Source organism: Brachionichthys hirsutus, chromosome 15 (genome assembly GCF_040956055.1).
Source record: "Brachionichthys hirsutus isolate HB-005 chromosome 15, CSIRO-AGI_Bhir_v1, whole genome shotgun sequence".
In the NCBI taxonomy this organism is placed as follows: domain Eukaryota; kingdom Metazoa; phylum Chordata; class Actinopteri; order Lophiiformes; family Brachionichthyidae; genus Brachionichthys; species Brachionichthys hirsutus.
The window spans coordinates 2117246-2144269 of record NC_090911.1 but is presented as its reverse complement, the minus strand read 5'-3'; the positions used below and the strand labels follow the sequence as shown (position 1 = coordinate 2144269).

The 27024-nt window shown below is 46.8% G+C and overlaps 3 protein-coding genes across 3 annotated transcripts; 1 reads left to right on the top strand and 2 right to left on the bottom strand.

Annotated features, from left to right (window-relative positions):
• Positions 1 to 2341: 2341 nt before the first annotated feature.
• mych (myelocytomatosis oncogene homolog) lies at positions 2342 to 4853 on the bottom strand. Its single transcript, XM_068749089.1, has 2 exons — positions 4364 to 4853; positions 2342 to 3833 (listed from the first exon to the last, which is right to left on the bottom strand). The coding sequence occupies exons 1-2, from the start codon at positions 4851 to 4853 to the stop codon at positions 3301 to 3303; spliced, it is 1023 nt and encodes a 340-aa protein (XP_068605190.1). The 3' UTR covers positions 2342 to 3300.
• Positions 4854 to 14094: 9241 nt separating this feature from the next.
• ergic3 (ERGIC and golgi 3) lies at positions 14095 to 25163 on the bottom strand. Its single transcript, XM_068748939.1, has 14 exons — positions 25076 to 25163; positions 24187 to 24257; positions 23539 to 23626; positions 23333 to 23452; positions 22523 to 22619; positions 22245 to 22410; positions 21476 to 21533; positions 20169 to 20183; positions 19222 to 19253; positions 18908 to 19004; positions 16270 to 16334; positions 15902 to 16038; positions 15101 to 15156; positions 14095 to 14974 (listed from the first exon to the last, which is right to left on the bottom strand). Exons 1-14 carry the CDS (start codon positions 25161 to 25163, stop codon positions 14895 to 14897), a joined length of 1170 nt encoding a protein of 389 aa, XP_068605040.1. The 3' UTR covers positions 14095 to 14894.
• Positions 16517 to 18266, top strand: romo1 (reactive oxygen species modulator 1). The gene is made up of 3 exons (XM_068749045.1): positions 16517 to 16651; positions 17403 to 17533; positions 18085 to 18266. Exons 2-3 carry the CDS (start codon positions 17403 to 17405, stop codon positions 18191 to 18193), a joined length of 240 nt encoding a protein of 79 aa, XP_068605146.1. The 5' UTR covers positions 16517 to 16651; the 3' UTR covers positions 18194 to 18266.
• Positions 25164 to 27024: the final 1861 nt, after the last annotated feature.

Sequence of the window (27024 nt, the reverse complement as noted above, 5' to 3'; positions counted from 1 at the left end):
AGTGTGTCTTGTTAATGGTTGGGGGGGGGGGGGGGGGGCTGCTTCAGGGACCAGATTACCAGAGCTGATATTTTTATTATCATTTCATCCATTAAACATTTAGTTTACAGGATGTCAGTCCGAGACCTAAACATGGTCGTCACTGACCACAAAGAAGGTCAACAAGTGTGAATTTTCTCCTTTTAGCCATTGTTGCTGTCAATATTTTTATTTTTATTTTAATATGCTGGATGTTTCTGAAATTAGTCCAAATATCTAAAGTTTGTAGCAGGACACAAAGCAAAGCAGTGACACGTCTCCAGTGGCTGAGCGATGCATGCTGGGAAATAGAATCCATTATCCGGTCAGCAGCTGTATGCGCTTTGATCCTGTAGATACAAATGTTTGTGTACATATCCTGATTGTATTTGTAGTTGTTTTGGTGACGCCGCACGGCTTTGTTGAAAATCTTTAAAGGAGGAGTCCCAGTAATATTTGAGTAGCTGAAACCTGATTGGTTGAGAAGCCAACACTGAGCTTGTGTCTGTATGAAACCTTGAACCAACAGAATGTCGTAACGTAGTTTTCCATCATTTGATGTTCACTGTGGAAGCCACAACAACAACAACAATAATAATAATTGTGTTCATGATACTGGTTGTACTGGTTGTACTGGTTTGTGTCCTACGTCTCTCGTCACTATGCAGCTGGACTGGTCAGTTTTTCTACAGTTACAAAGACAACGTTTAATTTCCCCTAAAATAACGACGACGTCAAACTGTCCCTTTTCTTCATAAAGGAAAAGACGGTAGATAAATACAAAATAAATTAATGTAAATGATGCATTTCATTCCTAAAGTAGGTGGAGTAAAGGTTTAATATATGTTTAACCTTAAATAATGAATCCCTTCATTTATTTAAGGTCCGTTCCCTTTCATTATGTTAAATTCTATCATTAAAAAAATGACTTAATGCTTTTGAACGTTAATATAAAAAGATGCAGCGATTTAGTCAGTAACCAGGTAACCTGGTCGGTCAGTAACCAGGTAACCTGGTTACCGACCGACAAACCGTGGTTTCATGTTTGTCACTTCCTCATAAGAAGTGTTAACCAGGTTACCTGGTTACTGACGTCGTCTCTAGATGTTCACGTACACAAACCTTCTCGACACCTCCATCATCAGAGACGAGCAAACGGAGCCCAAAGAGGTGCGTCGGGTCTCGTCCCAGCAGCCCCTCCGGAACGTGGAGCACGGATCGTTTCTCATCTGAGGACATTTTGGCTTCCAAGTTGCTGCTGGCTGCCTTTTGAACCTTGCGGGTCCCTCCCCGCTCAAACGTCTTCTCCGGTGGGACGACTAACTCAGCTACTGGGTCAGCGCCATCATCATCATCATTTACCGGCGATGAAGCCCATGTTCCTTTGTTTTTTCCTCATGTCTGAGCCACGTCCTCACGGAGACGAGTCACGGCCACAACGTGACTCACGCATTCCCTTTTGCATTCCTCCTCTCGGCCCCGGATCTTCTAACCACTTATTAATGTAAATGGTGCATTTAATTCCTAAAGTAGTTGGAGTAAAGGTTTAATATATGTTTAACCTTAAATAATGAATCCCTTCATTTATTTAAGGTCCGTTCCCTTTCATTATGTTAAATTCTATCATTAAAAAAATGACTTAATGCTTTTGAACGTTAATATAAAAAGATGCAGCGATTTAGTCAGTAACCAGGTAACCTGGTAACCTGGTAACCTGGTTACCGACCTATAAACCACACTGACATTCTGTCGGTGTGATTAAATGCTTTGGAACAATTCAAAGCTGCTGCGGCGTCACACAGGTTCGGTGCTGTTTCATGTTTGTCAGTTCCCCCCCCCCCCTTCTGTAAAGGTCTGGGGAGGGCGGTGGATGGAAGATATCGCACGCACAGAAACCAGATGAATTGGACGCGTATTGGTGATGTCATCACGGTGGGTGATCTTCCTCATAAGTGTTAATAATTCAGAATGTACATTCCGCTTAAATCTGTGGGCGGGTCCCCGAGCATGAACCCCGTGTGCAGATGTTTCCAGGTGTTCCTCGGTGTGCAGAGCGCTCGGGTCGAGTCTGTCACACCGCTGGTCAAAGTCTGCTTGGCTTTAATCAGCGGATTGGTTTGAAGGATCCATTAGACGGTTCTGATCATTCATCACGGGCCGTGGAGGTGAAGCCACCTCGGGACAGTCCCCTCATCTAGCTATCTGCCAGTCGTCATTACGAGATTACATTAATAGTCAATGGATAACTAAAAACAATGAGAACCCGTTTGCACTTCTGATTGGGCGGGCAGACAGGCTCAGTGTCTGCGTGCAATAAAAACACACTCATCGCTATTCATCCTTTAATTGCACTGTTCTTTTCAAAAAGTGCCATTCTGTAAAGAACATTTGAAACCTTAATTCAAGAAACAAAAAGAAATAATTTATGATGCAATAACCAAAAAGAGAAGTTGAATTTTAAACCCCTATATAGGAAATAAAGCAGAAATAAACAGGCCGTTAGCCCGAGGTAGTTCGTGTCACGCGGAGAGAAAGAACGAGACGAACGCAAGACACAGAAATAAAGTCCACGAGCCCGTTTGAAAGCTCAGCAAGCGTTTAAGCCGATAGACGCACCTCCGTCTTCATCATCATCATCGTCATCCTGACTGACCGGTCATCAAAGATGCATTTTAAGACACTTCTAAGGAAACGGTTCCCATTTAATAACAAACAGCGCGTTGCTGCAATGATTGACACAGAATAAAATGGCTTTCAGATTAACATGGAAGCTCCGCCTTTTTCTTTACCGACGCTGCAGCTCAACCGCGTCTGAACGGGGATCCCAAATAACGTCCACCGGGAAGACGCCGTGCGTTGAGCGCGTTCGTTTGAGCTGCCGATTCCCAAGTTACTATAGCAACGCTTACAACACAGCCAAGCTGTTGGTGACTGAACAGAACTAAAGATCCGACGATGGGTTCGAGGCCCACTTTCACATCTAGGAGGAAGGATCGCACCAGAATCGCAATTTAAGTTGACCAGGTGCCAAATAACTTGGGCCGCCATCCGAGCGGAGGATCCGCGCCAGCCCGACGGGTTCCTCGAAACTGTTCAGGATCCCCAAATGAGACAAAGACAAAAACAAAACATTCGACGTGCGTCCAGCCGGTCAAATAAAACCCGCCGTTGGCTTGACGACCGAGTGTCCGTGGCGACAACTCAGGTCTACGACATCGAGCTGTCCGTCGTACCCGACATCGACCCGATACCCGTGGACGTCCCGTGAGCGCCCCCTGGCCGTTAGCTGGCGAGCTGCTGCAGCCGGGCCTTCAGCTCCAGCTGCTTGACCCGCAGCAGTTCCCGCCTGGTCTGCAGCCGGTCAGCCTGGTTCTCCAGGCTGCTGATGCAGTCCCGGGCCTTCTTCAGGATCACCACTTTTGACGCTTTGTCGTTGCGGGACAGCTCCGGGACGTTGTCCCGCAGGTGCACGAAGCAGTTCTTCAGCTCGTTGCGTCGCTGGCGCTCCATAACGTTGTGCGTGCGCCGCCGCTCCTCCTCATCCTCCACCTCCGGAGAGTTTCGGGATGAAGGTGGACTCCGGGACCAGCCGTCCGGACCTCCCTGCCGTTTGCTGGACGTGGAGGACGGCGGCGGCGGAGAAGCAGGGCGGGGTGCGGCGTAGTTGTGCTGCAACTGGATCTCCATGTGATGGCGCCGGATGGCTCGCCGCTCCTCTTCCTGCTTCCGCTGACAGACAGACAGGCCAGCCAATGGGGAGAGGGAGGCGGGGCCGGCGGACCCACGCGCCACTGTGACGACATCGATCTCCTCCTCTGTGGGACGGAAGCAGAACACGAGTCACCGCGCTGCCTGCTGGCGGGAGGCCCGGTTAGCACGCCGCTGACTCACAAGGTAGCATCCGGTAAGCTATGAGTCACACACACACACACACACACACACACACACACACACACACACACACACACACACACACACACACACACACACACACACCTCTCAGATAACAGGGTGCAAAGAGCAACATGGATTCCAGCGCTGCTAATCATTAAAGGATTTAAGGGGAAGCGGCGCGATAAAGAAACGGAGCCCGGTAAAACCGACCGGAACACGACGTCCCTGAACTCACCGGAGTCCGGTAAAACCGACCGGAACACGTCCCTGAACTCACCGGAGTCCGGTAAAACCGACCGGAACACGTCCCTGAACTCACCGGAGTCCGGTAAAACCGACCAGAACACCACGTCCCTGAACTCACCGGAGTCCGGTAAAACCGACCGGAACACGTCCCTGAACTCACCGGAGTCCGGTAAAACCGACCAGAACACCACGTCCCTGAACTCACCGGAGTCGCTGGACGAGTAGGTGGACCCGCCGTCGGACGTGGACTCGCCGGTCTCCCGGCGGTCCACCAGGTCCAGCGAGGAGCCGGCGATCTCCTCAAAGATGCTGGTGTTGATGTCCGACAGGAGGGGGCTGGAGCCCAGCAGGGTGGAGACCAGCTTGTCTTCGGCGCTCCGGTCCCCCGCCAGGCACTGCCACAGGCAGTCCTCGGCGCCATCCCCCAGGGGGCGCTGGCGCTCCTTCTCCGAGTGGAGGAAGTCGTAGTTCCAGTCGATCTGCGCGTCGTGGTCCTCCAGCAGGACGTCCGACACGTAGCTCAGCTGGTCCTCCTTGGACAGGGGCTCGCCGCCCGCCCCGGCCTTGGTGGGCGGGGACTGGGGGGGCGTCGGCAGCGCCTGCAGGTCCTTCACCAAACTCTGGCAGAACTCGTCGTCAAAAAGCAGCGGCTCCGAGTAGAGCCAGTCCTGGGACTGGCTGAAGCTCTGCAGCATGGCGGGACAATCTGGGACAGAAAGGGACCGGATGAAACCCGACACCATCATCGGTGTTTACAACCCCACAGCGCCCCCCCTCTGCATGACGCCACACAACAGCTGGGACAGGCCCCGAAACTTTACACTTCGGACACAATCAACATTTTCGCTTGGTTCAGAGAGTAGACATGGGGGGGGGGGGGGGGGGGGGGTCCTGCAGTGTGTGTGTGATTGTGTGTGTGTGTGGGGGGGGGGGGGTCCACTATCACCACGCAGACCGGTTTAAGCCAGCTTGCTGCTGCTCCACACACATGATCTCCACAGACTCAGGCTGACAGTGAAGCCCCCCCACCCAGCGTGGGAGCTGCAGACCGGCCGTGGGGGTCCCGGAAACACGCTCCCAACATTCAAACCCGTCACCACCACGCGCGTGTTCGGAACCGGCGACGGGGAGCAGATCACGTGAAGAGGAAGCACTGAACACGTGTCTAAGCGAGCCGCCATTAAAGGAAAAAAAAAAAAAAAAGGTCTCCCTACCGGCCATTTAAAGACCGCGTGGGTTCCGCGCCCCACGTGAAACCGGCGTCTGTTCCGCGCCACTCACTGAAAGTCGCAGGAAACGTGGATACACGCGCAGATGCGTGATTCATCACGCACGGAACGTTTTCACCTGAAAGCAGCAACCTTACCTTAGAGCGACTCAAAGCGTGGAGATATCCGGACGCGCAGTCCACGTACAGTCCGCGCACAGTCCACGCACAATCCGCGCACAGTCCACGCACAGTCCACGCACAGTCCACGCACAATCCACGCACAGAGCCCACGCCGCTAGCGGCCGCCGACGGGATGCTTTCCGCGTGTGAAACCCAAGTTGAAGCGACGCAGCATAGCTCGGCTCGGTTCGGTTCGGTTCGAGTCCGGGCTTTTCCGCTCCTTCGCTACTCGCAGACAAAGTGGGTGTGGCCCTCGGGGGTCGCTCGGTTTATACCGACACGACGCGGCGTTGTCCTTCCGCCGCGTTCCAAAGCGCGCCAAAACGGCGGAAACGACAACCGCCTCTTCTCGACACTCGAACCTATGATCCTCAGACTGCCCGTCGGCTGCCGTTTGGGTCGAGGTCTGGCGGGGGACACGAGAACGACGGGGGTTCTGGTTAATTCTGCTTTCAAGTGGGGTCTATGTCTTCTTCCGCGCGGAGTGATACGCTGCGGTCTGGGATTCCAGGAAATCGGTGGCGGGTAAAAGTTAGGACGGAACACACACGTGTACTGAACGTAACCCCGCCCCGCCCCCCCCCCCGGAGGAATCTAAATGACCTCAGACTCCAGAACTGCAGATTTAAAGTGTGATGAACAGAATCACGCGTTAAAGTCTGACTTCCGCCATCAGTAGAGGGGCTGTTTGTTATTTTACATGGCGTCTCTCTCTCTGTTGAGCAGAGAGACAGGCAGACAGACAGGTTCTTGCGGGTTATTTCAACATCCATTCAAGCCCCGCCCCCTCCCTCCCCAGCATTCAGCTATAAGAAAGTAAATGTACTCATTGCTACTCCGCGTGTGTATTATTGTATCTATATATTGTGTATGTGTTGTGTTATGTCACATTTTAAACAGTATACTTTTATTAATTTATTAATTTTATCTTAAATAATAAGAATGACTCAGTTGAACCCGCCCACGCAGCGTTCACACGGAGACGCCCGACGCATCAAAGATGGAGGCGCGAGTGAAAGTACGGAGGACTGATTAAATGAATGAACTCTTACAGGAAGCCCGCCCCTCCCCTCCACCGCAAGCCCCGCCCACGCCGCTGCTCCAAACCTTACGTAAGCCGGAAGAGTTCGCCGGTACACGTGAGGAGCTGTCGTCCAATTAGAGTGCGAGTCATGCTCCGTTCACGTGAGCCTCCAGCGTTCCGACTCGGTTGATATTTTTACAGGACGGCCGTGAATGCAACACAGAGAGATAAAAAAAAACAAAAAAAACACACGCTGGATTCGTGGAAGGTCTTACTTTTGCATACGTGGGGGAAAAGAGCGGGGGGGGGGGGGGGGGGGCATCTAATAAGGGAACAGCTGCGGGAACGGCGGGGCTGGAGCTGAACATCTGGGTGAAGGTGCCACCTACAGGCCAGAGACAGAATGACTGACTGGTTTAACTCCTAAAACAGAATGACTGACTGGTTTAACACTTAAAACATAATTACTGACTGGTTTAACTCCTAAAACAGATGACTGACTGGTTTAACTCCTAAACCAGAAAGACTGACTGGTTTAACACTTAAAACATAATTACTGACTGGTTTAACTCCTAAAACAGATGACTGACTGGTTTAACTCCTAAAACAGAATTACTGACTGGTTTAACTCCTAACACAGAATGACTGACTGGTTTAACACTTAAAACAGAATTACTGACTAATTTAACTCCTAACACAGAAAGACTGACTGGTTTAACACTTAAAACATAATTACTGACTGGTTTAACTCCTAAAACAGATGACTGACTGGTTTAACTCCTAAAACAGATGACTGACTGGTTTAACTCCTAAACCAGAAAGACTGACTGGTTTAACACTTAAAACATAATTACTGACTGGTTTATCTCCTAAGACAGAATGACTGACTGGTTTAACTCCTAACACAGAATGACTGACTGGTTTAACTCCTAAAACAGATGACTGACTGGTTTAACTCCTAAACCAGAAAGACTGACTGGTTTAACACTTAAAACATAATTACTGACTGGTTTATCTCCTCAGACAGAATGACTGACTGGTTTAACTCCTAAAACAGATGACTGACTGGTTTAACTCCTAAAACAGAATTACTGACTGGTTTATCTTCTAAGACAGAATGACTGACTGGTTTAACTCCTAAAACAGATGACTGACTAATTTAACTCCTAAGACAGAATGACTGACTGGTTTATCTCCTAAGACAGAATGACTGACTGGTTTAACTCCTAACACAGAATGACTGACTGGTTTATGATCCCATCATGCCTGGGTTTCTCTTGCATTCAACACTATCCTCATCCGTTACTATGGTGATGAAGCAGAACTTGTTAGACGAGTAACACGTGGAAAATCCCAAAGGACCGCTGCAAACCGGGCTCAATGCAAAACTCTCAGATCAACTCGTGTGCGAAGCCCAAAGCTGTTTTGCGTGCAGACACAAACGTGCACGGTGACGGGTGGCGTGCTCGTGTGGGACACGTTGGGTTCTGTCTTTCCCTGCTGCACGTCTGAACTGCCTGCCTTGAGATTACTTTCTGGCACTGCAGAAATAAAATGATTAAAATTATGTCTTATAGAAAAGTGTGGCTGAAGGGCTATCAGGAAGACATAAACGAGTTCTGACATTCAGATGCAGCTGAAGACAGCAGACCTGCTGCAGCTGGACATACTAACGACACGCCACCGTCTCTTAGCGGGCTCTGGGGACGTTACTGTCCGAGTACGAGCCCCCCATCCAAACAGAAAGTTATCTCAAGGGCCTCTACAGGTGTAGCAGGGAAAGACAGAACCTAAAGACAGATCTAAACCAGCTCAGTGCAGATCCTCCAACGGCGACGGAAGGTTCAGGATCTAAACCAGTTCAGTGCAGATCCTCCAACGGCGACGGAAGGTTCAGGATCTAAACCAGTTCAGTGCAGATCCTCCAACGGCGACGGAAGGTTCAGGATCTAAACCAGCTCAGTGCAGATCCTCCAACGGCGACGGAAGGTTCAGGATCTAAACCCGTTCAGTGCAGATCCTCCAACGGCGACGGAAGGTTCAGGATCTAAGCCAGCTCAGTGCAGATCCTCCAACGGTGACGGAAGGTTCCAGCCTCTGGAGCAGAATCCGATGATCTGCACTGACTAACGCTGCCTCGGTCTAAGATGAGCTCTGAAACCTCTAATAACTTGTAGTCTTGGGTTCGGGTTAGAATCCACACAGCTGACTGGCTTCCTCTGAAATCTTAGAGTGAAATGGAAGGTTGGAGATAGATAGATAGATATAGATGGATAGATAGATGGAGATAGACAGACAGACAGACAGATAGATAGATAGATAGATAGATAGACAGACAGATATAGATGGATAGATAGATAGATAGACAGACAGACGGACGGACGGACGGACAGATAGATAGATGGATGGATGGATGGATGGATGGATGGACAGACAGACAGACAGACAGACAGACAGACAGACAGACAGATAGATAGATAGATAGATAGATAGATAGAGAACATTTCTATCTCTACTGTCTTTTCCGGAATTAAAGGAAGAGGAAGTGGGACCGAGCTAGAAACAGGAACTTTTGCTGATCCTGACTCCTGGTCACGGAGGTCACTGAAGGAGGGAGATGCTCATTCCTCTGAAATTACAACTTTCACAGCGTCACCACAGAACCTCAGCAAACGGCGTAATGACAGACGTACAAAGACACACATCTAGAGCGCCATTTAAATGTGTCCCGAGGAGAGGCAACGTCACCCAACCCCAACACGAAGTACCAGGCTCAACGGAGACACTTTATCTAGTAGCTACGGACAAAGCAATGTGGCAGGGGGGGGGGGGGGGGGGCATGTTGTACCTCGTAGGTACCTCGTAGGTACCTCGTAGGTACTCACACACACACTCTGGTTCAGCCCAGTCTGATGGAGCTGCAGTTCCGTTTGAAGTTTTCTGTTGTTTTCCCACTAACTACTGGTGTGGCCCCCCCAGTTTAGGCACCTCCTGGTACACTTTCTCAGGGGCGGGGGGCGGGGGGGGCGCCTCTGACCTCAGTCAGCTACTGGACGGAGGGGGACAGGCTTCTGGGAAGACCCTTCATGTGGTGTGTGTGTGTGTGTGTGTGTGTGTGGTTCAGCATTCTTGGTGTTACTCATCAAAGGGAGTAACCACAGCTTTGCTATGAACATAAAATGTGCACCCTGATGGTCCCCCCCCCCCCCCCCCCCTCTCTCTCGCTCTCTCTCTCGCTCGCTCTCACACACGCACACAGGTTTTTTCAATCAGACAAGGCTGAGCTGGATTTTGACAGATGCAGGAACGTTTGAACCCAAGTTGCGCTTTAGTGAATGCTGCGAGCAGTGAAGCGGTATCCATGGAGACGTCCATTTGTTGTCTCGTCGCTCATTAAAGAAGCGTTTCAAACAATTTCCGGAAGTAAAACCACCAGCTAGTTAGCAGCGTAGCAGGATTACAAAAGGAAGTGCGAGCGTTCAGCAAAGTGAGCGTAATCCTTTCATGTAGCTGATATCCGACCGTCCATCCATCCGTCCATCCATCCGTCCATCCATCCGTCCAGCCATCCGTCCGTCCAGCCGTCCATCCATCCGTCCAGCCATCCGTCCAGCCAGCAGCTTTCTGCTAATGCTGATGCGGCTTTAATGGAGACACAGGTTTGTATTGCCGATCAATAATGTAATAAGACAGACAAATATTACTGGACAGGCGTCCACCGCTCCTTTACATAAAGGAGCGTCTGTTGTCCTTCAGCTCAACAGGACGGGGCCTTTTGTTTATTCGTCCGCATGGGTGTGGCTAATTGACAATATTAGCTCGATAGCTAAACAAACACGCCACCAAGCCAGCCGGCCAGGAAGCCAATCAGAAGCGTGGGCGTGCATCGTCGCCGGCCTGTCCTTTGTCGACTCTCTGGGCTTAAATGGAACCCCAGGGGTCGACAGCGACGTCCATTTTGCTGCTCGGCGTCACAATTCAACGTGAAACTCACGAAAATGTGGATCGGGAGTCTTTTTAGTCCAAACACATGGACATACGTGTCCCTCTCCTGGAGGACAACCCAACAAAGACATCACCAGAGTGTGCAGCTGCACCGAAAGCTGCTGCTCCCTGGAACCCTGGCTGGTGTTTTCCATGTTTACACTGTCCTACGGTTTGTATCGCTCCTTCGTTGTAGAGAGTGTACATAATATAATGGACAGTATAACTATTGTACAGTAATACCTGGACATACGAGTATAATTCGTCTCGTCATCTAAAAACACTGAAATCTACCGATATAGTCCCCGTCTCTCCTCTGGAGAGTCTGTCCTCTCTGACCTTGTCTCCAAAACGTCTAACCTTCACTGTCCCTCTTTGGGACCGTTGCCTCACAGCAAGAAGGTCCCAGGTTCAAATCCAACTTGCAGCTTTTCTGTGAGGAGTTTGCGTGTTCTCCCCGTGTCTGCGTGGGTTCTCTCGCGGTTCTCCGGCTTCCTCCCACCGCTAAAAAAAACATCCAGCATATTGCAAAGGAGAATTCCTTCTCAACTGACTTACCTGGTTAAATAAAAATTAATGTCTCATTTCTAATCCTGTCCAACCTGGTCGCTCCCAAGAAGAGCATCTTCATCTCCACCACTTCTAGCTCCGCCCACTGTCTCTCAGCCGTGGAGTTGGACGGTACGTAGACACTTTAAACAGTAATTGTACCTTAGAGGTACTCTTACAGGTACTCTTACATAAACATAGTAGTTCTGCCTCTGGAAGGCTTCGTGTTCTTGACAGCATCCTGCTGTTTGAGGATCGTAAATATGGTCGATGTGCTCCGCTCGTACCGGCGTGTCCCATCACTTACGGACACGTAAGGTATTATTGATTATGTAATTATTGTTTCACGACATTTTCCTGCGTGTTGCCTTTCTGAGCTGCTGTGACGGTGAACTTTCCTCACTGAGGGATCTGTTTGGATCTCTACGTCTGTCCGTCTGCATGTGAATAGATGCTTATATACCTGAGACGCACCCGTTACAGCAACAGGCATATCTATTTACAGCAGACTCCCTGAGAGCCAATCAGACTGGCAGATTTGCATGCTGACATAGCGAGACGTGTGAACTGCATGTGAAAAAGAACAGCGTCAGAGCCAACTCCAATTTCTGGAGCTGGCAGCTCCTCGGCGTTCCAGACATTTCCTGTAACTCGAACTGTGGAAGATTCTAGGAATGAACTGAGGAGGAGGTGAAGGAGGAGGAGTGGAGCAGGGCGGGAGATCAAGGTTAGCGTGGTGGATTGGTGCTACTAGAGGACTTTATTTATAGGACTGCAAGAGGAAAGCGGCTGGGAGGGAAAGAGATACAGGGATAAAGGCTTTAGTTGTGAGCTCACCAATCCTGTTGGATCAATCGTATAGGCTAATGATTATCCCGTAGTCAGCTGGGAGGAAAAGTGGCTGTCGATGAAACGATTGAGAAAATGGATGGATGATTAAAAATAAGATTGATAGTTATGACAAAGAGTAATCATTAGTAACTAAGTTATTAAAATGACCAATAAATACAGAGCTGGCAGAATTTAATCATCGGCTCAAGCCTCGGTCGTCCAGGTCAAGAGAGACCGTTAGAGGGTCCAGATGCTTCAACTCCTGTTGGAGCAGAAAACAAAGAAAGGACCGAAACCACCAAGGCAACATTAGCGTTCTCCTTATGAACGATAAGATAAAAGCTGGACATTAATGTCCTCAAAGGAGTGTCCCGTCCTGTTCTCAGACAATCCAGTGCTCTGCTGTCTTGCGTCTCAGGCCTGCCGCGCATCCAAGCTTTGACAATTATATTATAAAAAGGAGTCAAAATATCAAAGGAAAACCTGAAAGCTCAGTGGAAATGTTGATAGCGCCGTGTCAGTCTGCTCCCGATTGGCATGCCATCATTAACCGAAACTCAGTGGCTGAGAAGACAACACCTGTGTGAAGGTTTACCCCCGAGCCCTGTAAACGTTAGCCATCAACCAGATTCCGTCGTCTGGGCAACATCTGGACACAAGTGAGAAACCTCTGCACAGGGAACATCTCATTCTGTCTCTTGCTGAACTCTGAAACGTTTGCCCCTGCGCCGTTTCTGGAATCGACGAACTCGATGAGACCCAGTGGGCTGTCGTTTTGTCCCAACATGAGGACTGATGAGAATGAGACGGGTCATGTGATGCGTGCGTTAATCTCAGTGTCGCTCAAAGGATTTGCTCTGATTCCCTAAATTTGGATCAGACCGATGCCATTTTTGTTTAATCATTCGCGATGGTATCAAGATGGAATCTTGTCTTGCTCTATCCAGAACTGAGCTGCAAAGAATCCGGATATTGATTGGAATCACATCCAAATCGAATGATCTCCTCTTTTGGCCATCATCTGCATCTCTGACGTGTTTTATCAGAAATAAATTCTTGACTAATCCTAAACATGACTGTTGGTTTGAGTTTCATTGACATTGCTTCATCCGTAATCCCAATCCGGATCGATATCACAAATGTCACGTGACGAGTCATTCTCTTCTACGTGCGTGCGCGTGAGACGCACTTGAAACCTTTGGAAAGGCTCGATCGCCCTCTAGTGGCTGACAGGTGTAATTCCGGGTCTCAAATAACGGTAGAGATCAATTTGTTTGGCGAAATTAAGAAATATATAATTTAATTAAAACATGTTGATTATCTGAATAGTGAAGGCAAATCGAACTGCTGCTTCAGTGCGATCAGAAAGGCTTTTGCTTTTTCATGTCTCTTCTTCTGAGGGGGGGGGGGGGGGGGGGTCAGCGCTGGACATCGGGGGCCTCATGCATCAATCGCGCATATACGTACGCACAAAAACCTGGCGTACGTATATTCCCACGCATTGCTGTTTGTAGCTGGTTAAAACGCAGCTTCAGATCTTTATAACAAGCCACAGATTGTGTCTGAACCCCGTGCGTAAAGTGTGACACGTCAGCCTCACGCACGCGCTCCCACACGCGCTCCTCTCGCGCGTCCTGCTCGTTCCGGAGGACAGCGTGACGAACGGAACATCTTTGCGCGTCCCCAACTCGCTTTCGGTGACGTTTCTCTTGTTTCCGGACCTGCTCACCCTTTTGTTTTCATTTTCTGGCCGCGCAGCAGCCGCGGGAATCTCAGGTGCATCCGGTTCATTTGAATATGACTTGCGTATGTAAATGAAGTGGGCGGGGTTGGCCACTCCAACATGTGCGCTGATGTACGAAGTGCATGTGCTCGGATTCAGGTTTACGCACGGTTTCGGTTTCATCCCTCTGGATTGATTTGAACCAGTGTGCCCTGAGGTTCGTCACCCCGAGGCCTTCCATGGCGCACCGGATGACTCTGATCCATAAGGCTCTCCGACTTAGTTATTTATGTCGTTTTTTCTTAGGACTGGAAGCGGTTACCCGTGTTCGAACTGAAACGGGGGGAAAGCATTCAGCAGGTGTGTGTGCGGGTCTGTGGGTCTGACGGTGATGAATGAATGAACACGTGACCCAGTGCCAAAGATTCAGTGTGTTTTTAATGGCTTGTGGACATCGATGCAGATTTGTGGTCTGAGAATCTCAGGCTTCGTGGCAGAATAAAATCACCGTTTCCTTTCATGGAATTAATCGTCAAGAGTACAAAATGTCAGAAACCTACAAACAAAATTATACATGTATACATGTGTATTATATACACATATACATATGTATATATAGACACACGCACACATTTATATACATACATATATACACATGTATATATACATATATGGATGTGAAGAATGTGACACTACATATCTATATACACACACGTACATACATGTGTATAATACATATATATACATGTGTATATATACATATACACACACATATATATATATATAGTGTGTGTATATAGATATTGATAAACACAGATTTCAGGCGATGTATTCATTGGTAAACCTCTCTACCCACTTCGTCGCCCCTCTAAACCAGCCGGACCCTGTAAGAGGACAAAGAGGCGTAAGGGATGGACGTTCTTCCGCTCCATGAAGATTCTGCTCGAGGACGGGAGTGACTCAATCAGTCGTCCACTTCTCTGTTGGAGTCCAATTACAAGGAAGTCTGGTCAGTGTCTCATTCCAACCCACTGGCATCAAATTCGACGGCTAAGAGTGAGAATCAAAACGGCCCAAAGTTGTGCTCTCCGGCGCCGGTCCACAAGGAAAAGAGACAGAGGAAGAACCCTCGGTCTGTCTCAACGTCTCACTCAATCTGACAGAGTGAAGGACAGCAAACGTTGTCCTCCCTCTTCTGTCTCTGCTGCATCATTGGAGGACAGCAGGGGTTGCTGTTAGGACGCTTTGCCCAGCTCTATCTTCTTCTGAATGACCCGTGCCGAGTGGTAGATGAGCGAGTCGACCAGACCGGCCACTGCAGGCAGCAAGCAGGCAGCAAGCAGGCAGCAAGCAGACAAAAACACACGTCAGATTTCACCGTGTCATTCAAATGTGTTTCGTGTGCATCGTGTAATCAGGTAACGCACGGGCTCAGACTTACCGGTAAATACTCCTCCAATAATGGCACAGACTCCCGTTAGGAAGTGTGTGAAAGATCTGAGCAAAACGAGAGCAGCTATGAATAATTAACACTATTCTCCCCACACACCTGTCTTTTCTTCTAAATGCACGGGGGGGGGGGGGGGGGGGAATGTTCTTTATTTTTCCCACTTCGGTTGGTTTTTGTGGTTTGTGCATGTCCATGACAAGACAAATTGGTGGCGTTTTGGTTTTGCTTTGATTTTGTATCGATTATCTTTGTTCCTGCGTGATGATTGCATTTGAATGGAACTTTTCCACATTGTTAGATGTGTTAATTTATTCCCATCACAAACTTTGGTTCACACTTATGATTTTTCTCATTTACAGTTTGGCTTTATCACTAACAATTGGTAAGTTACAACCTTTTAAAAAAGTGATATCAAAACTGAATATTTTATTGTAATTACTGTGGCGGCTAAAGAGTTAAATAAAAAATAAATAGTTATTTAAGAGCATGTTAAGGAGTAGTTACATTTATTTTACATTAAATGACATTACATTTAGTTTCATTTTTTACTGTGTTACGGTTTACATGTGGCCTTTGGAGGGGAAACCTAATGCTGATGTGGCCCTTGGAGAAAATGAGTTTGGCACCGCTGGTTTAGACGATTAAATAAGAGACGCTGCCGAGTTAGTTCGTATACAAATACACACGAACTGAGAAAACACTGCACTCCTGTCATTAATCAGAACAGTCATCATCTAGGGTCCAATTTAAATAATAAAATGTTACGATGTCACATGCTCAGTTGCTTCCTACCTTTGCTTCTCTGTGAATTTAACCATCATGGGTGACAGCTCGTATAAAACAAACACGCCCGGCAGACCCTGGTCCCCTATTAGCCCGTTGGCCACTTTCTCATGTCTAGTGACTGAGAACTGGTTTGTTTTGACCACCTGCAGAACCAGAGTGAGAAAGAAAAAACACACACCTCTGTTTGACATAGTTTTTAAATCAAAGAACAAATGATATAGGACCTTTAAGGGAAACTCGGTCAGACTGTCTGCGTGCTAAAAATGAAGACACTGCAAGAATGCAATGGCTATAGCCTCACTAATCTATTTCTGAGTTGGTTTGGAATGAATAAAAGTGAATATCATATAAATATAATCTTATTTTGGACTCACCTCTCCGTCAGTTTTCACATAGATGGTTGGAACAATTTTAACAAAATATTGGTACATCATCGATGCTGTGGGGAGAAACGGGAAGTTGTTGTTCATCTGCATGGTTGTTAATAATCTCTGATAATCTCTCTGGCTGTACGCAAACCACGTCGAAGTGACCATAGGTCAGTAACGACGCCAACCACTAGATGGGGCTGTTCATTTACCGCCATCATGTTCTCAGTCTTCTATTTACTTCCTCTGCCCTTTTGTCCTTCCGCTATCCGGCTATGGAGGCGTGTTAGAAAGACTCAAGACAAGGAAACGTTTCTGCGAGTATTTCTACGACAGCTCCCCAGTTAGGAACCAAAAACCCAGCCTCATCGTTCCTACGCAGTCCAAGGTGAGGCAGTCCGCGGCCGGACCTTAGAATGATGGCTGCCGAGGCCGCGAGCTAGCCTGTTAGCGTGCTAGCTAGCACAATGAAGGCATTAATGGCGTGGTAACTTTATTGGACAGACCGACCATGTTTAGTTTACGAGCTAATCAACTTCCCGAGAGGTAGAGAGACGAACTGATTTGCATCCGCCTCGTCGGGATGAGACGGAAGCCTGGATTTTAGATCGTGGGTGATGCGTTTAGCTTCCGTGGGCAGCGCGAACGATAAATAAATCACCGGTTGCTGTTAAAACACAAAACATGATTATTTCAAAGACCGAGTTTTCTTTCATCCTATTCTAAAAACTAAAATCGCGTCCACTGGAGCGTTCGTATAAAACACAGGTGCGTAAACGACGATATAATGTTAACTCCTCCAGGCCTGGGAGCCAATCAGGAGTTTGGGATTGGCTATATTTGTCTGTGACTGGAGACTTCCAGTGTCTCTCCCCCCCCCCGCCGAGGTTCACTAGATAATTCAAAGTAAAACTTGTAGAGAGGGAGTCATCACAGTACAAATACTACAGACATCTTTACTTGCAGCAGTACCGGTCTGAACCCAACAGAGAGTTGTTCTCGCACCACCAGGTTTACCATCACGTCACAAAGTATTTTAGATTCCCGAAAGCAGCCGCCTGTTTCATACAAAGACAACTTTGCGTACTCTTATTGTATTTTAATACCCATCTACTCAACCCGCCCTCTTTCCCCTCCAGATGCCAGTAGCTGTCGGCCCGTACGGCCAGAGCCAGCCCAACTGCTTTGACCGGGTAAAGATGGGCTTCATGATGGGTTTCGCTGTAGGAATGGCTGCTGGTGCCATGTTTGGCACATTCTCGTGTCTCAGGTAACTATGAGCCGTGGAGTTCATCCGGAGTCTTGTATAAAAAGCGTCTGTAAATCAGGGCTGGGCAATAGAGCTCAGACTTGGTCCCACATTAGTACTGAACACACACCTGTGTACCAAGCCCAGCCGGTTCTATCAAGCTGATCACCATATAAAGTAGCGAGAAGCCGACACAACAATGTTCTCGCTTGGAAATATTAGAATAAATGTGTAAACAATCTGTTCTTGGTGTTTAAACTAGCAACCTTTTTTTTGTTTCAAATTATTTTAATACTTGAATGCATGAATAAAATGGATGAATATAGGTTATGTACGGCATGTAAACTGTAAAAATAAGGTGTTTCTTTTTAAATCAGTACAAGAGAGAATATCCCAACACAACTCCACGAGATCTGGTGGAGCACATGGTTCCGAGGACTTTGTGAATGTCACGATAATTAGCCGTTTTCTTTATTTTTAATCTGAAACTGAACAGGCCACGAGAAACTGTGAAATCAGAGTAATGGTGGGAAACGGGCTGATCATTATTATACACTGCCTTCTGTCCGTAGGATCGGTATGCGTGGCAGGGAGCTGATGGGAGGAGTCGGGAAGACCATGATGCAGAGTGGCGGCACATTCGGAACCTTTATGGCCATCGGCATGGGCATCCGCTGCTGAGGGTGGCATCAGCAGGGCGCCGTCGGTTTGGTGCTGCCGCAGTCTCTCAATAAAAGCTCAGATTTGTCAAACAGTTTTCAGAGTGGCTTTTACACTTTGTGACGCTCCAGCCGTCCCACCCAGAGTTTTCCACTTGCAGACACTTTGCACATTTGTTGCGCTTGCCCGTTTATCGGCGCACGTATGAAACGCAGCCACAGAGAGAAGCGCTCAGAGGGACAGCTTGAGCGTCTGGTCGTAGCCCGACGTTTGGGTTCGGGTCAGGCGAGTAAGAATCGGTGTATTAAATAGCAAGAAAACGGGACATCTGGGGCTTTGCAAGTCATTTCTACAGATTTCACTATTTCATAGTGAGTTTTTGTCATTTACAAACCAGACTGAATCTGTTCTGCTGTCAGAATGGCGTGGACAACGCCACGGAACCGCGTGCTTCCGTGCGGTCACGCCGCACCACCGGCCGGCAGAGCTACTAGTGAAGAGACGGTCCTGCTTTGGTTGGGTTTGGACATGCAAGTCTGATCTGGAGCAGAGAGCAGCGGGGGCCGTCTTGCCTTAAATCTGAGCCTTAGTTTTTGGATAGTTTGCATGAATCCATGCAGACATCACTCAAACCCAAGACTTACACATTTTAATAGGCACTGTCAGTTTGAACCAGACGTAAAGGGGGGGGGGGGGGGGTTGTTATTCCAGAGAGGACCATAGGACACGACTGACCTTGCAGCGCTGTGACGTTTGTGTTGTCCAGGGGGTTAACAATGCCGGGGTAGTCTTTACCAAACGACAGGTGTTTAATCAGATGGGTCATGTTTATCTGCAGAACGATAAAGAGAGTTCAGCAACAATCAGTCTGATGTTTGGAGGATCGCGAAGAGCCGTCTGAAAACTAAATTCATTCAACGGAGCAAATCTGTTCTTGTTAAGGGATTCGTACAATCGGCCGTTGGGTTTTGTAAAAACCTTTCAGCAAACCAAAAAAGGAGAGGCGACAAATACGTTCTCTCCATGAAAACATCAAGTGAAGAACTTACGTTGTCCAAGCCGAAGCTCTGCAGGTCATGTACTGTAAAAAAAAAGAAGAAACAAGCTTCAAATGAATACTTGATTACTTCACACACATTTAGGAAAGATGATGTCAGAAGTGTGAGTTAGCGATCAGCCCGACGAACCGTTTGGTTAGTTAATAGTAGAGAATACATCTAACTAGAGAGACGGTTAGTAGATGCATCTTTGGGCTCAGAAACATTCATCGGTGTTTGGTCTGAGACGCCTCAGAAACTGTACTCTAAATACTGGACGCCACTCAAACACGCCGAATCTAAAGCTCCTTGGGAGCCACGCGGCTTCAACGGACACTGAGCGGCTCCAAAAACACCCGTCTGCTTCCAGCTGGTGATGATGTCATACCCGCTTTCTTTCCGGCTGCCTACAAATACCACAAAACGGTTATTTTTTTTTTACCCCTGAACAAACTTGTGCAGCCTTTATCTGTTCATTCAGCGTTTGTAAAGAACAAACGGGAACATAAACGCTTCAGATTTGCTGTCAGACTGAAGAAGCTGGTTTGAGGATTAAAAACTCATCTGTGCAAAATCATACCGTAGAAAAAAAAACAAAAAGCTGATTCTGTGAGAGAAATAATGATGGAAATACAAATATCGGTCGTAAGCTGCTGTTCTGTTATTTTAAAGCCATGAACTTCACCACCAGGCGGTCAGAGGATGTCTCTGGAGGAGAATGTTCCGTCTAGAAAGAATCCACCACAATACATATTGAATCATGTTTGAAATACTGTGAAAGAAATCCCTTCAGATTCACACCAACACCGAACAAACAGGTCTGAAGCGGCTATCATCCCACACTTGTGTTTTTTAAAGGGAGTCATTTTCACTACAAATACCTGCAATATGTCAAATAACGTGTTCGTAAACCAGAATCCATCTAAGTTTATAGGTTTTCCAAATAAAGATGCACTTACTTTCCACAGCGTGTACTGCAGAAAGAAGAGAGAGGAGTCACTATAACAGTGCAGGAAGACAACAAGCTGCGTTAACTTCAATTGGAGGGAGGATGGAGTAGGAGGAGCTAACAAAATGCTCCTCATTAAGGTGTGTGATGCATGAGGTCACGGCTTTGGAAACTTACCAAGTATTAGAAGCTCTACACAAACAAATGAAAAGCATTCTACCCTGCTGTGGAGGATAAGTTCTATTCTGAGTCAGAGCACAGCTCCCAACACGACAAAGCTTTCATCCACGGGCTTGTTTACAGCCAGACCTTCAGGACGAGTGATTCTTATCTCTTGTTTCTGCAGAGAACCGGTCAAATATATCAAGAAAATATTCCATGAGCTAAATTCCGTTGTGCTCAAACGAGAAACGATTTGCAGTGGATGATAAAAAGGATTCGTTTGAACTTCTGCTGACTGGCTGCTGTTATTTCTCGTATCTAGTTTAATGTGAATGTGAAAAAACATTTAGCAGTCAAGTTCTCAAAAGATGAAAACTTGACACAAAATTGGCAGCCAACACATCGGAAAAAAAGCAGTCCAAACAAACAAACAAACAAACAAACAAACAATGGAAGAAAGACGAAGGCAAACACAGATGAGATCGTGTTAAAGTGACAGGACGATCATTCTTCCTGTCCCAACCGGCGACGCTGAAGCCGTTTGAATTGCCTGGAAGGGAGAGTTGAAGCTGGAGCCATGTTGTTCACGGTCAGTTCCATAAAGTATTCAATCTACAACGCCAAGAGGTCACGCTTTTGACGGCGTCTGTCTGTTTGATGAGAAAAGAATTCTGAAGACGGGTCTCACTTTGATCCCATTATATTTTGAAAAATCACAGTCATAAAGGTGTCCGATATGAACCATCATGCAAAATGTCTTCTGGATCAGATCCAGAATGAGGTCAGGAAAGAATATTACATTTTAACATTAAAACCCATTTATGGATTCAAAAATCAGTTAAAAATACACATCAACCCTGATTCACTTTGACTTTTCATGGTTGGTGTATAAAGATACCAAGAACAATCTAGAACCTTTTGATGATGATCCAGACCAGCGCAAACTGAACTGTGCCGTTTATCTTTTCAGGATTTTCCTGTCGAGGTCGTCCAACGCTGCTGTTCCTAAATAGCAGACAGAACTAACATTTTCCTCCTACTTGTATTTGTCACGGCGCTCTCACTCTAACACACAGTGATGGAAAGCAGCACAACAACCATGCTGGGTTCATGCTGTGTCTGATCAGGTGTGTGAGCGCTAACACCACGTCTTACCGTGGACATGAGACTGCTGGAAACTTTTTCCTGGAGCAAAATGGAAATTTCCTGCCACCTGAGAAATGAAAAGAGAGAAGGGTAAAAAAAAAAAAAAAACTTTAAATGTACTTAAAAAATACTTTTAAAATAAAAAAGGAGGTAGTGACATGTAATATTAAATCTCAGGGGTATAACCGCCGTTAGACGACGCTCATGTTGTGGCACGTTAGAATGAAACGATCAAACAGGTGACACTGGACCAATGAAACGATTCGAATTACATCAAACACTCAAACTAAATTCTTCAGATTAGTCATTTTGCGTTTCTCGCACCCCCCCCCCATGGAAATCACAAGAAGATGATGCAGCTTTGGAGCTAAAGACGATCGATCTGGCTCTCGAGGAAGGAATCAGCGCCGCTGAGACGTGAAATGGACACCAGTGAATCGACGGCGAGACGTCGGAGACTCAAAGTGGCATTAAGAGCGAAGAAAGACATTAAGAGGATGTTCGATTCTGACTCTGAAGAAGACGACTTTATTGGTTTCCGTGCGCAGGAGGAAGATGAAGATAGCGATCAATGACTCCTGGCAGGCTGCTGTGTTTGACATGTTACGAGCACTGTTCGGAAAAAAAGCATTTACTGAATTCAAATGTTGCGGCAGTGAGGCTGAGTTGTCTCTGGAGAAGAGAGCGAGCGCGGGGCCACACACACACACACACACACACACACACACACACACACGCACACGCACACGCACACGCACACGCACACGCACACACACACCTTGTTGACCTCGAGGAAGCCGTAAACCTGGCAGCCTTCGTTCTTCTGTTCCTGCATCTTCTGCGTGAAGCCCTCCCTCTGACACTGCTCAATGGTGTCGGCGTTCTTGAACGCCCAGCCTCGCCGCCGGTAGGCCTCACGCACATCATCGCAGGTGTTGCAGCATCTGCACACACACACACACACACACACACGCACACACACACACACACACACCAGTGAGTTAGACAACAGCAGAAAACGCAGAGCGCTTTTGTGCCTGCGCCTTGGTGTCTTACTTGAGGTCATCAGTTTCAGCTCCGTAGCAACTCTCACATCGATTTGGGTCCAGTGTGCTCGGGTCGAACTTCTCACTGTCATCGACTGGACCAAGTTCTGCACAAACAAGATCAAAGTCAAGAAATGTTTGCTTGGCTGAAGCAAAAGAAAGCTGTAAAATGTCTCTGGACACCAGGTGAGACCAGGTGAGACCAGGTGAGGACAGGTGAGGACAGGTGAGGACAGGTGAGGACAGGTGAGACCAGGTGAGACCAGGTGAGACCAGGTGAGGACAGGTGAGACCAGGTGAGGACAGGTGAGGACAGGTGAATGTGGGCAACCCAACATGTCGTTTCCTAAACTGATTTTAACACATCAGAGGTCCTAAAAATAAAGGCTCCAGTGTAAGATTTCATTGTAATAAAACAAAGTGTGGCTGCAGAGGCCCTGCCCCCCCCCCCCCCTCTGCTGGTAGTGGTAGATGTTAAAGAGTTTATTGTCCCAGGTATATTTAGTGCGTACCCATATTGCCACTCAAAATACACCTTCTGATATAGTTTAAGAAGTTTTTATTACTTTGCTTTGTTGCTGCTTCGGCGGCTCGTTGTGGAGCTCAGCGCTGAAACGTTTTCGCCGTTAACGCCGTTCGGGTTTAAACAAAGAAGCCGATTATTTGCTCCCTTTCTGCAGGGCGGTGCCTCTTCTTTTAGTATTACCGTACATTTTATTGATTAGATCACTTTTAATAAGCCTTATTCTTTTGATAGCACAACCACACAGACCCCGCCTCCTCCTGATCATCTTGTTTCTTACACAAAGCCCGTGTTTACCGTGTTTGTCCGCCTCGAGGGTGACGGGTCTGAAGTCTGTGTCCAGCCGCTGCTTGAACAGATTGTGTTCAACGTCCAGCTGCTGCTCTCCAGCGACGTCCATCGCGTCGATGCTGAGGTCTGAGGAAAGAGCAAGCCGCAGAGTGGGAGGCGGCAGGCGGCGCAGCTCCCGTGTGGCGTGGCAGGGCGAGGCCAGCTCTACTTACAGGCGCAGGGCATGTGAGGGAAGATGACATTGATGTTGATCTTCAGTTTGTCTCCTCGTGACGTGTCGACGTACAACTCAGGGTGAACCTGCGGGACCAGAAAGGCAGGCTGAGCGAAGCTGAATTCATTTCACACACACGACACAATCCGGTTTCAGGTTTATAGTCTCAATCGCTTTTAAGAGAAGTAAAAAAAAAAAAAAAAAACACTGTTCTGTTCCGTTATGGCTGCAACATTTTGTTCCAAAGGCAAAATAAACTGTTCAAGGATATCATGAATCTGAAAGATCCAGGCGAGGGCACATACGTATTCTGACTTTAACTTTTCACACGCAGATGACATGAAGCCGAGCGTTCGTTAACTTTAACGCTGGACGCGCTTCAGGATTAGAATTGGATTCGTAAAGCAAGAAGAATAATCAAATGTCAAATGCGTCGGTGTTAAAACAGCCAAACTCAAGTCGTTAAAGGACTTTCCTTCATGTCTGACCAGAGCGTCAGGCTTAAAGTCGCTTTACGCTCGCCTGGCACGAGGCAGCAGTGGCTCCGCCCACGTGAACTTTGGCTTGAGAAGGTGACCGGTTCAAAACCCAGCGTGCACCACGGCACTGCGGAGGGGCCCCTTCTCATTCGAGGAGATGAACTCACCTCTTTGGTGAGGAAGTACTGCAGCTCGGAGATGAAGAGGATCAACATGATGAAGCCGCTGATGATCGTCACTGCAGGGGTCAGAGGTCAGAGATCAGAACGGGAGACATTAAGAGAAAGAGCTCCTTCATGCGAAATCAGAATTTATGCTTAGCAAACGGCTTTGCTGAACTCTATCTGCCCTTCATGGGTCAAGAATAAAAGGTCGTCTTCGGTTCTAAAAGTAACGATGGATTGTTGCTTCTCTTTACTGATAATATAATAATTTACTCATAATATGGATTCCAGTTGTCAAATAGGACTTAAGTGTGGAACCAACCTGACTTCAACACAACCGATGATCCAACCTCATTAAGGAGGCGAGAAAAGCCACACATGAACCTCGACACGGTTCATCTGGCGACTTTTACCTGCCACGTAAAAACCATTTCGGCTGATGACCTCACTGAGAGAAGGTCAAGTGTTTATCAAAGCCATCATCAAAGCAAAGGGAGAAGGATCTAAAGCATGACACATTTAGAGTTCTGTCACAATTGTTTTGTTTGCTACATAATTCCAAATATCTTGCTTCATTGCTTTGATGTTTTCAGTTTTTAATCGACACTGTAGAAAGTCCTAATAAAGCACAGGGAATACTCAAACTAAACCGCCCCGGAGGAGCCTGAGACAATCAGCCGGCTTCATGCTAATAATGTCGGCGTGTTGCTGCATCACCGAGCTGGACGCAGCGATCAGGCCGTTCTGCACCGGTTCCGGTTTACGTCACATCACAAGGGCGACGTTCAGACTGTTAGTTACTGCGTTCTATACATGTTACATCCTGAAGCCATGATTGTGCTAGCCGAGCAGCTAACAGCCCGCAGTGAATGGATCAATGAAAGCCTCTCACCGGTCGCCCCCCCCCACGTCTTCACTCGGAAATCCTCCAGAGTCTTGGGATACGCGTCAAAATCTTTTAATCGATTAAAAGAATCCATATTCCGGAGAGGAATTCTACAGTCGCAGCAATCGTAGCAGACAAATGCATGGACTACAGGCACACATACGATTTCTGAATTCACTTCCGGGACACACGCGGGGGGGTGTTGAACCAATCAACGTCAGCCGCGTAACGTAATACGTGTGTGTGTGTAAATATGCATATATTATAGTGTATACAGGCATGGAAAACACACACACATACATATATATATAAATTTATTTATTTATATATATATTTATATATTATATATACATATATGTGTGTAAATATGCATATATTATAGTGTATACAGGCATGGAAAACACACACACATACATATATATATAAATTTATTTATTTATATATATATTTATATATTATATATACATATATGTGTGTAAATATGCATATATTATAGTGTATACAGCCATGGAAAACACACACACACATACATATATATATAAATTTATTTATTTATATATATATTTATATATTATATATACATATATGTGTGTAAATATGCATATATTATAGTGTATACAGCCATGGAAAACACACACACACATACATATATATATAAATATATTTATTTATATATTATATATACATATATGTGTGTAAACATGCATATATTATAGTGTATACAGGCATGGAAAACACACACACACATACATATATATATAAATATATTTATTTATATATTATATATACATATATGTGTGTATACTGTATATACATTAATATATATACTGTATCTCTTTAATTGGTTAGGACTTGTGTCTTTATTCCCTTCTTCAGCTTGATAGCCTGTCCAGTTTTCATCTGCCTCATTGATCGTCTCCCTCTCATCCTCCAGACACTCAGCTCTCTGTGGGTAGAAATAAGTAGCATGTACTGTTTTAATGTGGCCCCATTTATTATACACAAAGGGAATTCAGCATCTTAATGACATCCAACCGAGATGGGCAAATAGCCATACTGTATATTGGCCTGAACCAGCAAGGATGACAGCTTGTGGATAGCATAAGATAATTGAGCGAAACCAAACAGCTTTGATGAGCAAACATAGGATGAAAGCATCCACACATTCAGAAGTGTATACAGGCAAAGAGGTTAGCTATGAAGAAGTGGGACATTGTGAGGACAGAAGAGAGTAAACAGCAGTACAGGGAGATGAGACGCAAGGCAAAGGTCAAACAGAGGTCATATGATGAACTGTATGTCAGGTTAAATAGTAAAGAGGGAGAGAAGGATCTGTCCAGGCTGGACAGACAGAGAGACGGAGACAGGAAGGATGTTCAGCATGTTAGAGTGATGAAGAGTAGAGACAGGAAGGACGTTCAGCATGTTAGAGTGATGAAGAGTAGAGACAGGAAGGACGTTCAGCATGTTAGAGTGATGAAGAGTAGAGACAGGAAGGACGTTCAGCATGTTAGAGTGATGAAGAGTAGAGACGGGAAGCATGTTCAGCATGTTAGAGTGATGAAGAGTAGAGACGGGAAGGACGTTCAGCATGTTAGAGTGATGAAGAGTAGAGACGGGAAGGACGTTCAGCATGTTAGAGTGATGAAGAGTAGAGACAGGAAGGACGTTCAGCATGTTAGAGTGATGAAGAGTAGAGACAGGAAGGACGTTCAGCATGTTAGAGTGATGAAGAGTAGAGACGGGAAGGATGTTCAGCATGTTAGAGTGATGAAGAGTAGAGACGGGAAGGATGTTCAGCATGTTAGAGTGATGAAGAGTAGAGACGGGAAGGACGTTCAGCATGTTAGAGTGATGAAGAGTAGAGACAGGAAGGATGTTCAGCATGTTAGAGTGATGAAGAGTAGAGATGAAGGTGTTGACGGAGGCCAGTAGTGTGTCGGAAGACGGAAGAA